The sequence below is a fragment of the Pinus tabuliformis genome, chromosome Q (genome assembly GCF_031772625.1).
Source record: "Pinus tabuliformis cultivar Carrire ecotype Pingquan chromosome Q, CPIR1, whole genome shotgun sequence".
Classification (NCBI taxonomy): Eukaryota; Viridiplantae; Streptophyta; class Pinopsida; order Pinales; family Pinaceae; genus Pinus; species Pinus tabuliformis.
In genome coordinates this window covers 269,412,703-269,430,846 of record NC_142296.1, presented here as the reverse complement: position 1 = coordinate 269,430,846, position 18,144 = coordinate 269,412,703, and the positions used below count along the sequence as shown (strand labels likewise).

General features: G+C 39.1%; 1 protein-coding gene and 1 pseudogene across 1 annotated transcript; both read left to right on the top strand.

Annotated features, from left to right (window-relative positions):
• Positions 1-12,853: 12,853 nt before the first annotated feature.
• LOC149219228 (serine/threonine-protein kinase STY13 pseudogene) lies at positions 12,854-15,761 on the top strand (annotated as a pseudogene).
• A 959-nt stretch (positions 15,762-16,720) lies between these two features.
• On the top strand, positions 16,721-17,773 carry LOC149219227 (uncharacterized). Its single transcript, XM_089386754.1, has one exon. The coding sequence runs from the start codon at positions 16,721-16,723 to the stop codon at positions 17,771-17,773; it is 1,053 nt and encodes a 350-aa protein (XP_089242880.1).
• The last annotated feature ends 371 nt before the right edge of the window (positions 17,774-18,144 follow it).

Below are 18,144 nucleotides of genomic sequence, written 5' to 3'. Positions count from 1 at the left end.
CCCTTGTTTTTTCATAACAGGGACAATATTCAATACCCAATCGGTTAGAGGAACCGGGTAGATGAATCCAGCATGGAGAAGTTTTTCAACTTCTGCTTTAATGGCAACGGCTTTCTTCGGGTGCACCTGCCGAAGTCGCTGTCTTACTAGTTTGACATCAGGATACATTTTAATTTCATGTTCAACGATACTCGAGTCAATGCCTGGCATTTCATCATATGACCAAGCAAAGACATCTCTAAATTCGTGAAAAAGAGCGTTATATATTTCCAGTTCTGAAGGGGAACAACCTTTGCCGACATAAATATTCTCTACAACATCTGTTTTAGTCGAGATATTTATGGCTATAGTCTCTTCAATATTGGATAAGTTTCGCTCGGTATCCACCGTATTTACAGTATTTGTTAGGAATTCAAATACTGAAGGGTGATAAAGGTCACTTTGAGTGTCTTCTTCATATTCCGGAAGAAGGGAACGATGGTGGTGATCATTCCATGGTGTCCCCTCAATCATCATTGATTGTAAGATTCCTTCGTCAGTCCCATGTACTTTCGACCAAGGATCTAATGGAGTACCATATTCTTTAGACCTATCTACCCAAACGCTTGACGAGCGTTGATTTGGGCTCGCCTCCCATGCTTGAAACATTGATTGCTACAATATTTCTAAAGGGCTTGGGGGAAAAACCATTGTATGATCCATGTCGACCTTCGTGGAAGATATCATGTTGCAGGTTGCTACAAATGGTACATTTCCTATATAAATAGGAGGTGGTAGCGCGAAAGTTCCCATCAATGTGGGGTCTTTCAATAATCCTACTCCGATATCTTGAATTGAATGGTTGCTCTCATGGATCATGGGAATGCTTCCTGTAACTTGTGAACCATTAGGGAGGAAATTCTGTTGGTCGACGATCGTAATCCCTCCGTCAAACGGGAATGTGATCTTCCTAAAATAAGTTGACACGACAGCTGCCATGGCATAAATCCATGGTCTACCCAGTAGGATGTTATAGTCAAGATTTCCATCAATGACCTCAACATCAATTTCCACTGTTTTTCCTCCTAGTTCAACTTTCAAGTTATTAAGGATACCATAAGGGGTATATGTCATTCCGTCGAAAGCTTTTAATGTCGTCGAAGATCGCGACAAGGTTGGAGATCCTAAAGTTTTCCAGCAACTCATTGACATAATACATGTCGAGGCTCCCTCATCAATTATTGTTCTGTGAACAGTTTTGTTGAGTGCTTTCACTTGAATAAGGAAAGCTAGCTGAGCTGGTAACTGAGGATCATATCCCTTGTGATCAAAGGATACAAGATTGGAATCCTTAGGGTCAACCCCACCAATAGCTGATAACAAAGCCTGCCTTTGGGTTGGACAATTTTGTAGTACTTCAAGAGTCGACATAGCGGATGGCGATTGTGCCAAATCTTCCACTATGTTATAATGCTGCGCCGCTCTGGCGCGAGGATTAAATGTCGACTTGTGGACTACACCCTTTGGCGGTTTTATTGTTAATTCAGGGATGGTAGGTGTTACAACTTCTGATGAAGTTGTTGTCGAACTACTTGGTTGATCTTTACCTTTTTCGTTCGACAGCTGAGGATTCCCATAATCTTTGTTCCTCGTCGAAATCAAAGCATCATCCTGCTGTTTCGAAACCGACAACATAAGCACTTGAGACGGGGAAGCATTTCCACTATCAACCAGATTTTGACCTGGGTTGGGAAATGGATCAGTTAACACAGCTGAGGTTTGGGAACTTTTAAAGAACCTCTTTAACTCAGCTTTGAACGGGCAATTCTTTGTGGTATGATCCTTATCATCACATATTAGACATGGATAATTTTGTTTTCCTTTGCCAGGAGGGTTTGAAGAATTCTTTCCGGGGGATGACTCACCCTATTTCTTCTTCTTCCCTTTGTTTTGTTTCTTCTTGCTTCCTGGTTGATTGGTTTCTTTGCCTTTATCTTCCGATACGACATTTACTTCCGAAGCAAGAATTTCCTCTTTTGCATTTTGATCCGAATTCTTACGGGCTTTCTTTGATGAAGCCTTTATCGATTTCGCGTTTTCCGTGCCAATCACACCGTCACCGGCATGAGAGTCACTATTTGATTTAGGAGGGGGAGGAATTGAAAACTCTGGTCTAGGGGCGTCAGGTATTTTGTCATAGAGTGTGCCGGACTGAGTATAAACTAAGTCCAAATATTGTGCACGAGCAATCACTTGCTCCTCTGTTACGACTCCCCCCTTGGCCACATCTTCCGTAATAGCCGGAAGTAACGACTTTATAAACCATTCAGCTAATAGCTGATCGGGAACATATGTTTTCACCATCCTACGACGACGACGCCACTCATGTATATGATCAGATATATGGGTAGCTGTTGTCTGTTTGAATTTGGTTAATATTTCTGTTCCCGTTTCATACCTTATTGGTAATTGAAAGTGGGTTAAGAAAGTCGTGGCTAGGGAAGTAAAATTGTCGAAAGAGGCTCTTGGCAATTCAATATACCATTTAGCTGCTGGACCTGTCAATGTCCTCTGAAAAAGGCGAAGCCTTATCGAGCCGTCGTTTAGGGTGTTCGACGAACACCACAGATGAAAATTCATCACGTGATTCGATGGGTCTTCACCTGGATTTCCATTGAATTTAGGAATGTCAGATGGAAGTTTATGAGGAATTGCCAGCCACCAAGGGGCATAAGCAATCGGATCGTTGGTTAATCGGTGTAAATCGGGTAACTCTAAAGTTGCTACGAATGGTAACTGTTGATTCAGGTTAGGCGAAGCGTAACCAGGGTACGATGGAATCGCTTGAGCAGTGGGCCTTTGCATACCAGCATAATGTAATTGATGTTGGTATGACTGATACGGTTGGTGGACTTGACCACTGTAAAGTGGTTAGTTTTGACCGTTTTGGATATACGGTTGTCCACTGTTCGCAAAGATCTGCTACTCAGAACCTTGGTACACTTGTTGGAACTGCAGTTGTTGGTATTGCACAAGCCATGGTTGTGACGCCATGTTCTGTTGCGCCATGCTAACCATTGGACCAAGGTGTGGGGTAATTGTACCCATCTGTACTTGTGTCGTCCCTCCAGTTGGCGATTGTGGTTGTGACCCATGGTCAAGCGACTGTTGCATTACAACCTAAGAAATCTGAGGTTGACATGTAACAGGTATCGCTTGAACTTGCGACACGGTTACAATAGCCGGTGTGGTTGGGATGTTCATCACAGGTACACACTGTTGCATAGAATATACAATCCTCGGTTGTTGAGGTAGCATTGGTACCCAACTACCTGATGCAATTCCAGTATAACCTCAATACTGTTGAGAACTGCCATATGGATATCCTCCTGAAGACGGTAGTGAAAGGGCATACTGCCCCCCATACGGTATCAATCCGGAACTCAGAGGGATTGTTAGTCCTTGAGGACTGGATGGCCCAAATTGACTCCCATGAGGATCAATCTGTCGAGTTTCAACATAAGAATTACCGGGTATTACTCCGGATGAACAAACTGGAACAGACCATACTGTCGAAATAGTCCCTTGGTGGACTCCTTCTAGTTGTTGAGAACTAGTTGGGACAGCTGGTATACCGACAAACATCGTCGGATTGACGGAAGGGACTTCTGCTGTCGCTGTGTCATTTGACACAGTCCTAGATGATGACGGTTGTTCAGACATTTTAAGTCTATCCAATAGATTGCCTAGCGATTCTACAGGGACTTCCACTTGTGGTGGATTAACCTCTGATGAAGGAAATAGAGTGACCCCGACTCCAAAATGGGTTGGAGTACTTGCTTGCGGATCCTCTGCAATTTCCTCTATCGCAATCAAACCCGGTGGAAGAGGAATACCGTCAGGTCCGTAAAATATTTCTGGTGCCGAAGAAGTGGTTGCTTCGACAGCGACAGTTGTTTGAGGAACAAAACTCTCTGGACCGGTTACAAATGGAACTGGTTCAGTTATACAAGTATTTGCCCCCAGACTAGGATCAATATTACTGTCCTTCTGTGGCTATTGAACTTCTTCTATAGAGGCAGGGTTTCCAGAAATGTTTGGAGTAACCGGAACCTCAGATGTAGTTGGAACACTTGTTCTAACTTTTAAAGGAGATTTTGAACCGGTTAAACGAGTTCACTTTGCCCGTACTGTTTTCGATTCCGGAGACAAAGACGGTTGACTCGTAAGCCTCCGCGAACGACGGGGTTTCAATTGACTTTCTTCCACGATTGCAGATTACTCGATCAACTAAATTATTAAAAGGGGAAATTTGTGTTTCCGAACTGAATGAATTTTATTAGACGCTTTTAGACACGACTTGCTTTTTCACTTTTTAAGAGTCGAGAAAAAGCTAAAGATGACTCTAGTCTCCTTCGATGTATTAACGAGCCCGAAGTGACAAATGCTCAGTTGGACTTTTTCAGTTATAGAGTTTGAAAAAGGCCAAAAGAAACTGCTCTGGAGATCTAGGCAGAGGGTGTGCCAAACCTTTCGCAAAACCACAGAATACGTTTTACGGTATGGGTGGTCAATCTTCGTGAATGCTGTGTTCACTGCATTGCGATCAGTAAGGCGGCCGACACGGCTTCCTAAGGATAAAAGATATATGCCTATAGGGGTCTCCCAATATATACGCGACGGTACGTGGGAGCACAAGTCCGTATTAGTGCCACCGACTCTCAGGAGGAATCACCCACCTTCGTCGAGATCGACAGTCACTACGTTTAATGACGCCGGAACACGTCTCTAGCTTAGACCTCTAGATGTTTGCGTTATGTTTCAAAGCGTTGTTAGGTTCATTCAGTATATTTTAAGTTGATCTTTTCAAAGTTTGCCTTTCAAGGTTCACCACGAGATGTTTTGATACAAATTTCTAAATGCAGTCTAAGATATGAAGCAAGCTTTTTCAATCTTTTCGATATATGAAAATCTTAACTGCTGAGGGAAAAGAGAGATAAAATATTTTCACACAGATCAAAGAGCATACACTAATGCACTTTTCCCTAAATCAACATACAAACTTATATGCAAAATGCAAAATGCAAGTATTTCTTTTCTCTTTCTTAATGTTTGTGCGACACAAAAAGAAAGCTGTTGTATAACTTTGAATTCAATTTCAAGTGAAAGCAAACAAGCTTGTCCAAAATCAAAAGACACCTTAAGATTTACTTGTTTCGACACTAGAAATATATAAACTCAAACCATATGACGAAAGCAAAAGCTCAATCAGCTATGAACAGCAATCAAACTAACTCTTAAGATTAAAACGACACTTTATCACAGGTCTAGATCTAAGAGGCCACAGCAAGACTGGTTCACTTTCGTTATGGGAAACTGTAAATGATACAAGAAATACACAAAGAACAAACACAATTTCTTTATACAACCGAGGCGGAATAGTGACAAGGAAAGTTGGTTTCAGATAGGCACATTGACTGGTAACAGGCAGCAAAAACAAGAGTGAAAACAGGGCAAGAAACAACAGGAAACCCCAGTAGCACAAGGCAAGACTGGTCCAGCGCAGGTGGGACACTGTCTGTTTGACCTTCAGTGCAGGTAGCCCCTTCGGGAACTGCGCTGAAACGGAGACAACCTTTGTAAAGCCTGCACTAAAGAACGAAACTTTCGTTTCTCTTGGTTTCCGGGTCACAGATTGCTCAAAAATTCACAGTTTTTGCTCAAATCAGAAGCTATCAGTCAAGGACACACTAAGGGATGACAAGGAGGATGAAAAGCTATCACTAAGAGCTTATTAGAGTCCTTGTGGATCAGCTCTTCAAATCATAAACTTGCCCAGAAACTGAGCTAGAGTAGCTGCCCTCTACTTTGCATTTGAAAGATTCAAATACAGTTCGATTCGGTACTCCCTGTGTTTATAAAATGAATAGCAAAAACACAAACAACCAACAAGATACGATCCCCAGCGGAGTCGCCAGTTTGTTGTAGGGAAAAGTATCCAATACGGAATGACCCTATCCCACTCTAAGGGTGATAGTACCTCAGCAACAACCGAATGCAAAGCTAATCAAGATTACTTCTTTATGAGATGTAAGAGAGAGGACAAAGAGATCCACTAACCGTTATCTTCCGCTAATGGTTGATCCAATCTTCCCTCTTTGCTGCTTGCTCCCAGCTCCTTGCTCTTTCAATGGCCCAGCTACACAGAGATCCTGCAAAAGCACAAGAAAAGGAAACTACAAAAAGCATACATCCATAATTGATTCAAGGATTAGAATAAATCAAATATACAAGCATCAATACGCCACAGAGACACATGCATATAGAAGAACCTCAAATGCTTTATTAATGGAAGAAGTACAGTTCTGAGAGTGTTACAACCATAAGAGGCCCAATCCAGCAACACCTCCCAGCAGAAAGAAATCTCCTCTTCACCTCCTTCAAAGCAATCACCCAATAGTTCTATGCACAAACCAACAGCACTTCCTTACATTCACAAAATTCCCGCCTCCCTAGACCTCATCAGAGAGCTCTATATATAGGAGATTTGGTGAAAGGATGAGTCAGCTTGAGGCTGGCATGAAGCTGACTAGTGTCCTCTCCCACTTCAGTTATACTTCAGTTCTTGAGTCCACTTGGAGTTTCTTGCTTCCACTTGGAGATCTAGATCCTCTTACTCATCACAAGGCGAATTCCCTGATCCAAGTGTCATTTTGGAAGCTTCCTGGGCATTTGACACCTTGTAGAATGACTGTGCCACTTGGCCAATCTCGCCCAGCGTAGGTAGCCTTCATTGCTTTTGACATTCAGCGCAAGTACAGAGTGGAGCAGTTGACATTCAGCGCAGATGCTCAGTGGAGCAGTTGACATGATCCAGAATTAGCTTGTTTTTGAGTGTTTTCAGGTGGAGAACTGATTTTTAGTGCTGTGGTTTGCTGACCTTGTCCCTCTAGGGGTAGGAACAACATGTTTAGGGACTTTGGATCCCTTAGATTATTGAAATTTCATGCTTCATGCTGTAAGGCACAAAAATGTCTATAACAGAGAGAAGGTCATAGCCTTCTGCAGGTAGAAGGCTGTGTACTGGTATAAGACTGCACCAGTGCAGAAATATTGTAAAAATAAGTTTCTTATTAAAAGAAGATAAAGACAACTTGCAGCAGGTGGTTTTCACCCACATTGGGTTTCCACCTTATATCATGGTGTTCATGTGTGCTTCTTGTGTGTGATGATCTGTTTTGTTTTACTACTCATGTTTAATGTTCATATGGTTAATAATGTTCTGATGCACTCATTAAGGATCAACTAAATGAATCATAAGTTTACTAGATATACACCTGTTTCTTTAAACACAGTTGTGTATACACGTGGTTTGCCTTAACTGAAGTAGCGTATATGAATCTGAATATGGAAATGAAAAAGTTATTTGATTTGATAATAATGATTCACCTCCACCCTCTCAGTATCATTTCCAACATCTTTGGAGTACAAGAGGTGGAATATCTGGGTCATATTGTATCTCATGAAGGAGTTAACGTAGACCCTAGCAAAATTAAAACCATTAAGGAATGGGAAATCCCCACATCCATAAAGCATTTGCGAGGATTTCTCTGGTTGACAAGGTATTATCGCAAGTTTGTTAAGAATTATGGAAAAATAGTAGCACCTCTAACAACATTGTTGAAGAAAGATGCATTTTCATGGACTCCAGAAGCAGCAAAGGCCTTCAAATATCTTAGAGAGGCAATGTGCAAAGCACCAGTCTTAGCTACACCAGACTTCACAAAAACCTTTATTATGGAATGTGATGTTTCCGGAAATGGAATTGGTGCTATTTTAATGCAAGATGAAAGACCCGTTGCTTTCAAAAGTCGTCCAATCAAGGGAAAGTATTTACAGAAAGCTATTTATGAGAAGGAAATGTTGGCAATACTACATGCACTTAAGAAATGGTGACCCTACCTAATGGGAAGACACTTCAGGGTAAAAACGGATCATGATAGCCTTAAATATTTTTTAAAACAAAGATTATCCTCTGAAGAACAACAAAAATGGGTCACAAAGATGTTGGGTTATGACTTTGAAATCATATACAAAAAAGGGAAGCAAAATGTTGTGGCAGATACACTCTCAAGAAAGGATGAGGATGTGGAAGCATTGTTGTGCACCATTTCTATTATCCAACTAGATCAAATAAATGAAGCAAGGGAGGAATGGAATAATGACGAACAAGTGTGGGAACTTATTCGAAAGTTACTACAAGATTCCAATACATCTAATACATTTAGCTAGAAAAATGATTCATTATGGTACAAAGATCGCTTATACCTATGTAAGAATTCCCAACTGAACCAAAAGATTCTTCTGGAATTACATGCTTCTCCCTTAGGAGGGCACTCAATATTTTTAAAAACTTACCACACAGTTAAGAAGGAATTGTTTTGGGATGGCCTTAAATCAGATATTCAAAAGTTTGTGGCATAATGTTTGGTATGCCAAAAAAATAAAGCTAAAACAATTAAGAAACCAGGTCTATTACAACCTTTATCCATTCCAAGCCATCATTGGGAGGAGGTTTCAATGGATTTTATCACAGGTTTACCCAAGTCTGAGGGAAAGAGAGTCATCATGGTGGTAGTTGAGAGACTTACCAAGTATGCACACTTTTGTGCATTATCACATCCATTTAAAGCCAATACAGTTTCTACGGCATTGATGGAAACAATTCAAAAGCTACATGGAAACCCAAAGATTATTGTAAGTGACAAAGATCCCATTTTTACAAGAAATTTTTAGATAGAATTGTTTTCTTGTCTTGGTACTCAGTTAGCTCATAGCTCATCCTTTCATCCTCAATCTGATGGGCAAATGGAGATAGTGAACAAATGTTTGGAAGGATATCTTTGTTGCTTTTTATCTGATAAACAGACATAATGGGTCAATTGGTTGCCTCTGGCTGAATGGTGGTATAACACTTCCTTCCATACTGCAACAAAAATGACCCCATTTATGGCACTTTATGGATATCAGCCACCATCCATCACATCATATTTAAGAGAAAATTCTAAGGTTCAAGGAGTGGAACATCACGTTGAGCATCAACAACAAGTTCTCCAACTCTTAAAGGATAACCTCATGTTGGCACACAATAGAATGAAACAACAGGCAGATCAACATCACAGTGAGAGAAGTTTTGATGTAGGTGATTGGGTATTCCTACCGCTACAACCATATAAACAAATGTTCCTCAAGCAAGCTAAGAAAGATAACAAATTGTCACCAAAGTATTATGGTCCATACAAGGTGTCACAAAAGATTGGTACTATGACATACAAATTGTAGCTTCATGCAGCTTCTCGAGTGCACCCAGTTTTCCATGTTTCATGTTTAAAGAAGGTTATAGGTGACAAGCTCCTAGTTCAAACAATATTGCCATAACTTGACGAGGAAGGAAAAATTATATTGGAACTGAATGCAGTCATAGAGTATCTCATTAAGGGGAAGAACTTATCCGCTAAAGATTCCACATGGGAGGATGAGAATTTTATACAAAAGCATCCAGAACTACTCAAGCATTGAGGACAACACTTTTTTGAAGGAGAGGGGCATGTTAGGTCCCTATATTGCTAGTGATGCCCCCATTAATATTCTAGTTGTATCCCTTATTCATATTGTTGTGCCCCTATTGTCCCCATATTGTTATTACTATGGCCCATAGAATGCCTCTATCGTTATTTTTGTGCCTTTATATTATTATTGTTAGGTCGACTTGGTTATATTGTGACCCCTTAGACTCCAATATATGGAAAGGAGGTTTTGTCATTTGAATCATCTAAGAATTGTTCTTTTGTGTAATGTAAAGGAGGTTTCCCCTGAAAGAGGCTTAATTCTAAGGCATTCAATTATCTTTTCTATCTTTTTGTGAGCTGGTTTCATAACAGCCTAAAACCCAATCTCTGTATTATCATACAAGTGGAAACATTGTTCAAGTTACAAAAAGAATCGGCTCTCAAGCTATCCTGCTCTCTCTGCAATCAAACAATACAACTCACAGACTGAATAGACATAGAATATGTCCTCCTCAAGCCCTGCAAGCCTCCTATTTCCTTGCGCAATTTTTCTTTGGGTCCAATGATGTCACATGTGTGAATTGGCCTCATCACAATCACTAAACCTGAAGAAGTAACTGCACAATCCTTAAGGAAAGAATTCCTTCTACATGCAAGGAATATTCACAATGGAATATTCTAGCAACTGATAGTACACCGTCCCTCCATCTGATCTCAACTGGGTCTCTGTCTGAACTGACATGCATGAGTTATTTATGAGAGAATACTCAGTTACCTGAAGTGCAATAGTTACATGCATGCAAGCATTAACTAACTGAACTTACATTAATTCAATAATTTTTTTGAATTAATCTAACTGGACTTGACTAAGTTAATTGAGCCAACTAATTACAACTCAATATTACAACTCATCCTTATCTCTTTAACTGATGGATAAATTCCTCAATTAATGGAGAAATTGTTGCATGTCCCCACATAGAATTCATGTTTGATTTTCTTTAACTAATTAACTCAAGATGAATTAATTAATTATTTTACAAACAGCTGCTAAGATCAAATTCGAATTTTACTTCCCTATTTTAGTTTAGGGACTCACTAAAATAGGAAGGTATCTCGAAATGCTATTTATAGAATGCTATTTTTAGCACTTCCATTTTTCCATCCATTGTTGCTAAGATGAACACTGGCTGAACTGCTATTTATAGCAGTGGTACTTTTAGCAATTCTATTTTTAGCATTTATTGTTGCTATTTTCAACACCATTAAATGCAAGAAGGCAGAAAAGTGCAGCCTTTACTATGGTAACTCAACAAAAGAAGTTATGCCACGAATTTAGAATAGAGTAATAAGTGGGGAATATCTTAGCTACATTAATGCCGCAAGAAACCATGAAAGAAGAAGAAAGGTGCAACCTTTACTATAGTAACTCAACAATAGAATTTCTGCAACGAAATTAGTATAGAATAATAAGTGGGAAATATCTTAGCTGCATCAATGCCCCAAGAAACCATGAAAGAGATTAATCTATTTTACCCATCAATTGATCCAAAGGATGAAATTGAGTTACCATGGGACAGATTAAGCCTTGAATGCATACCACTTCGAGAGCAAATATTTTTATCTGGGTCAAATTCTTTTTCGTTGATGTGCCAATTTTTTTATATGAAATCTAGGGAACACGATATATTTAGTTTGGAGTGTTAACAAATACTAAAAATAACAAGTTAATATTTTGGTAGTTTTGTTAACTAACCTTTTAATTGACATATTTCTTCGGTGTACTTTGAATGCCTGCTCGGGACCAAATGCATTGGACAGTTGAAGGTTCTCTAGTACTCTTGCTAGTGGAAAATGGGTTTGCTAGTTTTATGGTCAGACTCAAGGGTTCTTCTCAAGCCTTAATATCACAAATTCTATTTGTGGGTGGGATCTAGATAGCCTATTCATGGCTTATTTATTGGTATAGACCTCAATATGACTTATGATTACTGCACCAAACAATGCAGAAAAGTGTTCTAGAACATTGGAGGTTGTAATCCCATTTTTATTTCTTGAGAGTATGTAGTGATTGTTCTTCTTTTAACGGTCATCCCACTCTGTGTGCTTGTGTGTGTCTATAAAACTTTATCTATTTATACTATTAAGAGAAATATTGAACAAAGAGAATTTGTCTACATGGCTTTATCTATTTAGACTATTCACAGAAATCTCGAGCAGAGAACATTCATGTCTCTTGAATTTTTAAGATCTATTTTGATTAAGTAGAGGAGTAATTCTATATGCACATCAATGTTTACTAGAATTTCCATTTATGGTGGCTAGGCTTATAGAATTATGGCAATGCTGTGTCTTTTTTACTGGTCAAGGCTTGGATACATCTTGTAAGATTTAAGAATGGCATTAGTTGTTTTGAATGGTGTTTTAAGCCCCTCAACATCTGCAGAAAGTTTTAGTAGATATAGTGGATAGTTGTTTGCCATATAATATCTAAATGGCTAAATGGATTGAATCCTTAAGATCTCCATTTGAGTTTTTTATTATTTTTCTAATTCTCAAATATCTGAGAGACAACGAAGTCTATTCTCTTCTAGTTTCCTAGAGCACCCAAAATTCCCGATTCTAGCACTAAAGGCTTTCCAAGTCCATGAGATTTGTGTAATAATGTAAATTAAATGCTTTTTTAATAATATTCCTTGAATGAATGAAACACGTTGCATTAGTAAATCCCGGTTATAGAAACATGAACCAACAACGTAGAGTATGTTTTAAAGAAACATGAAGTAGCAACGCTATAAAACATGCTATAAAGATTGAAGGAAATAGAGGAAGCCAAAACAAAAGAAATAGAAGAAGGAAAAACAAATACTAAGGAAATCCAAATACTACAAAGGGAAGTAGACAAAAGGTACCACTTGTTTTCAGAAAGCAAGAAAGGTAGTAGTCCGACTGATTTCGTGAAACTAGTCTTCTTCCTATCAACTCACTTGGTCATAAACTATTTGCAAGCTACAACGGACTACATTATAAGAGTTTCGATGGCATGTGATAAGACTTTGCTTCGACATTATTTTCCTCCATGTTGGTGTCATAGAGACACATAGCTCCATGCTAGTGCGATATGTGATAGAGACGCATAGCTCCATGCCGGGGTGATATGTGATAGAGACGCATAGTTCCATGTTGGTTAAATGTCTGTAAGAACCCTCCATGTTGGGATGGCGTACTCCTAGCAAACAACATTCATTGTAGGGAATGTTTGTCAAGATAGAAGGTGCATAAAGTGTCTCTAACACTAATTCCACGGGATGGTTGTAAAGGAAGGTAGATGCGCACCAAAATACCTCCTTTTTTTCTCAATTAATTCACCATTCTCAAATATTACATGAATGAAAAAGCTAATGGGACCATATATACCCATATCTATCACAGTGAGAATCAATGGCATGTCATATCATACAATAGGTAAGACCATAAACACTTAGTGAATTTTACGGCTGCATCACCTATCATTAAAATTTAATTCTTTGACAATCCTCGAGGAGAAATAAATTTTGCAGAAACGTAGTTTGATAGTGTTCTGTGTAGGAGAAATAAATGGTGCATAAACCTAGTTTGAGAGTTTGGATAATGGCAAGATGAAGGGAAAACACATGTCACAATTCTATTTGCTAGAAGGGCAAAATCTAAGCATTCTGATTCGTTGGGTGAACAATGTTTTCCCACCCAAAGCCAACAAAGGCAATGCCTATCGACGTGATTAAAACTATCCAGACAATTTTTCATTTATAAAGAATCGAAATTCATCCTCCCCAATTCCAATATAAACCATGTTTATCATAATAATTTGATTTTAATAAAATAATAAAATATTAATAAATATAAAAACAATAAAATGTTAATATATATAAAAAAAAATGTTTAAGAATATCATAATTAAAATAATATTAATTTTTATTTATTAGGCTCATACGCGTTTTCTTTGCCAGATTGGGGTAGGAAAACATTGTTCACCCCAATCAATAAAAAAATTTCATTTTTGTCCCTCAGGAAAATAGAAATATCACATGTGGCACAAGTTGAGTGGAGGTCACTTTTCATACATCCCTATGTACACACCTTCCATGGCCTCTACTTGACGCCTCTCTAGCATCGCCGCCTCTCCAAGACACCTCTCCAGCCCTAGCCTCCCAACTCCCACCTGCATAAAATCTACCCTCTACCCTTTGAAGCCCTCAACGCGGCATCGTTCCATAGAGCCTAGTCGGCACAGTAGCAAGAGCAGGGGTGGTCCCTGTTGGTCATAGTCTTCCATGTTTTTGGTCATTTTTACTATACTTCTAGACAGCTCTGTGTAGTCTAACCTTCAACATCCAACGAGTTGTTTCAACATTCAACATCCAACGAGTTGTTTCAACATTCAAAGGACAATGTACCTGTGCATTTTCTTTTTCGTAAGATTCACTAAGGTTGTGCGTGATTCAGCGTGTGCCTTGTGAGGGTTTTAATTTTTCTTCTAATGTCATTTACACAACAATTTATAAGACTTTTCATTTCGCTTGCAGGTATTGTAAACTCTCCAACTTGAATCTTTCTCTAGATTCCATAGAAAGAAAATTTATCTTTTAAGTTGTTCAAAAGATGGCCATCATGACTCCTAGTAGGGTAATTTTTCAAAACCTTACTACAATTAACTCTTCAGAATCATTATTAGATTTTGTTCAGTGCTCAGCTCATCACCAAGCACATTTTCTTGCACTGCCATTTCATTTTCCAAACTAGACTTGCAGACATTTTGCTTCACGAGCCCTGGTCTTCCAACTCAATAGTACTGTTCTAATGACTGTAAGCCATTGCTACAGATTTTGTAGAAGAAAAGAATTGTACTCTTTTCTTGTTTTACCTGCTTGTTGGCAAAAAAATTGTTCAGTGCTCAGCTCATCACCAACCGCATTTTCTTGCACGACAATTTCATTATCCAGGATAGACTTGGAGACATTTCGCTTCACTGGGCTTGGTCTTCCATCTTCCAGCTCAACAATATCGTTCTGATCACCTTTTTTATATTTAGCACTTGCCACTTTCCTTAGGGATTCTAATTGTGGGTTAATGGTTGGATTTCACCCGTAAGTATGGTGTCCTCCTTTACTCATTTCTAATTATTTAAATTGCTAAAAGAAAATTCCTTATGGCATAGTTTCCATTCCTCATTCTAGTTCTTACAAGGGTTAAACTAATCCTATATTGTTTCCTTGGTGTAGGTATGCCTCCGCGAGGGTTTGGATACATGCATACTAATATTATGTAGAAGAACTAAACTACTCCTCAAAATTCCTTGCTCTCTCTTAAACGTAGGTGCTCATACCATCTTTTAAACTCTTGATAGGGCCTACTTCAAGTTATTTTAAAGAATTAGTTAAGCTTCAGGGGTTCGAACCCGAACCTGACCAGGGCACACCCATTTTCATTTTAAATGTTGTAATAATTCTCTCTATTTTTTAGATTAAGGATCCATAGCCCACAATGTGGCCCATAACAACATAGCCACTCATACCCTTGGAGAAGATGGCCTTCCATTGCTATTTATAGATGATAGGTGCCCTACTGATGGCCTTGAGGAATATGATGAGTGGACCATTGACTTAAAAAAACTCAACACCGGTCCTACTTTTGCACAGGGGGCATTTGGTAAAATTTATAAAGGTATGTACAATTGCGAGGATGTTGCAGTGAAGATCCTTGAGAGATCAGAGACGAATACAGAGATAGCCCAAATCTTGGAGCAAGAATTAGCAATTCGCACACTAGGATGTTGGCCACTCTAAGGCATGAGAATGTTGTGAGATTCATAGGGGATTGTAAGAAACCTGTGGTTTGGTGTATTGGAGTATGCCAAGGGGGTTCTGTGAGGTACTCTTTGCCAAAGAGACAAAACTACACACTGCCTTTAAAAATAGTAAGAGACAAAACTTCCGAGTGCCTTAAAAATTAGTAGTGAAGTAGGCATTGTATGTGGCAAGGGATATGGATTATCTGCAAAATATTGGGTTTATTCACAGGGATATAAAGTCTGGTAATCTGCTCATAGCTACAGAAAAGTCTACCAAGATTGCGGATTTGAAGGTTGTTAGAATTGAAATGTAGATGGAGGGCATGACTCCATAAACTAGAACGTACCGCTGGGAGGGTTTATATGTTTCTTTTAGTGGCTTTTAAAAATAATTTTGAGGTGTTTGGGTTGCATTGGAAAGTAGGTTGACCGTATCATTTACGCAGTGTATGGAAAATTCATTGAATTTCATATTGTTATCAAATTTATGCACAGTTACGGCAATACGACTAAATCATGATAGTATGTTATATCTATGCATTTGTCATTTTGATCGAATGGTCAATTTAATGGTACAAAGTAGTATGCATAATCTTTGCTCACAAATTTTCAATAATTATATTGAGATGATAAAATAATATATAATTTCTGACTTCTCCAAACTCAAAATATTACAAATGATAATATATAAACTATTGCTTTCCACATTCTCCACTCCTCTCTGCCTTCCTCTGTACCTCTCGGTACAATTGCTAGCTATATATTGGATATATATTTGACATATTCCACTATGGCGTAATCTTATGTTTTTATGTTGGATTACACATTTCTATTTTCCTTGTTTTTGTTTTTGTTTTCTTGATGTGATGACATACGCAACCTATTGAAAATAGCACCATCCTCCACATTGACGTATTCTGAAATTTAACAATGCACAAGCGTAAACAAACTAACACCTGTCGTTGACGTTTTGAGCGTGCTATGCAAGTCGCTCTCACGAACGTTCACTCGTCACCATCTCATGTCATTATTTTGGCACAATGAGCTCTTGTACTTTCCCAAAGGATCGTGCAACATTGAATGTACTTGCCAAAAGGATCGTTAGACATTGAAGGTCAATGAACGGAGTGTGAGAAAGCTTATTTGATTAATGAACAGGTCCTGCTAATACATTCATTATCTTGCTTGAATGGGAACTCTCTTGACCAAGTCCAGCCATTCCTACATCTTTAAAACATCATCTGTAGTGTATAATAATAACAATCCCACAACATTACACCTGGCAGGCAAGGTTTTTTAATTGCCTGTAAAGAAGTAGAAGAGGAAAGGTTTAGATTTCTGAAAAATGGAGAAAGAGGACCAAGAATTAGAACTCCAGTTATTAGGTGCCATGGGCATGGTGAGAGAGGCCTTCAACATCCTCCTCCACTGCTCCCGTAGTAAACTTTTGTGGGCATTCGCTCTTGCCCTGCTTCTCCCCCTCACTTTTGCAAGTTTGGGGCAGAACTTCATCCTTGGCCCTATTCTCCTTAAGATCCAGCAGAAGCAAATCGATGCCGTCCTCCGCCCCGGTGAAACGACTTGGCAGCAATTGGGCTTGGAATGGAGGGAGTTTGTTGGGATCCTAGCAGCGGATATAGCCATCATTTTAGTTTTGTGGATGGTGTACACAGTGGCCACCATGTACACGGACAAGACCAAGGAATTGAAAGTGTCGAATGTGAGGGTTTTCAGCACCAACGTTCCCCGGGTGTGGAAACGCCTGATGTTAACATTCCTCTGGTTTTACGTAATCTCCTTCGGCTTTATGATGCTCTCCATGATAGCCAGCGGCCTTCTGCTCATCCTTTCCTTCCCCACCATCCTCTATGGTCCCTCTGTGGGAGTAGAAGCGGACAATAAATTGAAATTGGGGTTATTTGTTTTCAATTTAATCCTTGTAATTATGATCGTCGCCTGTCCCCAAATTTATATAACTATGGTGTGTCACCTCTCCAGCGTCGTATCCATTTTGGAGGACAAATATTACGACCCGGCCGCCGTTGTGAAGAGCAGTAACCTCATTAAAGGAAAGAGGATAACGGCCTTGGTGCTGCTTATATTTTTCTTAATCATTGACGGAATTATTGTTTGGCTTTTCGGGTATGCAGTCGTGGAGGGGCGTAGCCATGGACTGAGGATAGCGACGAGGGCTGTGAATGGAGCAATTCTTCTTAGGTTGCATTGTTTTGTTAATGTGATGTGGATGTTGACACAGAGCGTATTATACTTTGTCTATAAATTACACCACCATGAGAGTGTAGATGATTATTCATTTTTCAAAGTTCATGACATGGGAGAGTATGATCCTCTGAATACCAGCGGTATTCAAGTGGAGCATCTACATGCAGAGCTATGAGATTGGATATAAGCTGGTATTTTCGTGAATTGGCTTGTTTGAGGGTAGGAAGTATCCTGTCATCTTCTTCTGTAATATGATGAGATCTTTTTATGTAATAGCTTGCGTATCCTTTTATTAGTCAGCAGAGGCAGTCTTGATATCACCTTGTATTTTGCAGCTAGATGTCTGCTGAGCCATATGGTTGTACAAGGATGCCCAAAGTTACAGATATTTCCAAAAGTCATATAATACCGTAATAGAATTCTGTCGCTATGATTCTGAGACATTTTTGTTCATTTTCGTCAAAATTGGGTACATGCGTTGGGCTTATAACTTTTAGTACGGTAATTTGTATAATTTAATTCTTTATAACTATTTTAATAAATTAT

Excerpts from the sequence above, each read along its gene's own strand:
- LOC149219227 (XM_089386754.1), top strand. The coding sequence starts at position 16,721 with ATGGAGAAAGAGGACCAAGAATTAGAACTCCAGTTATTAGGTGCCATG.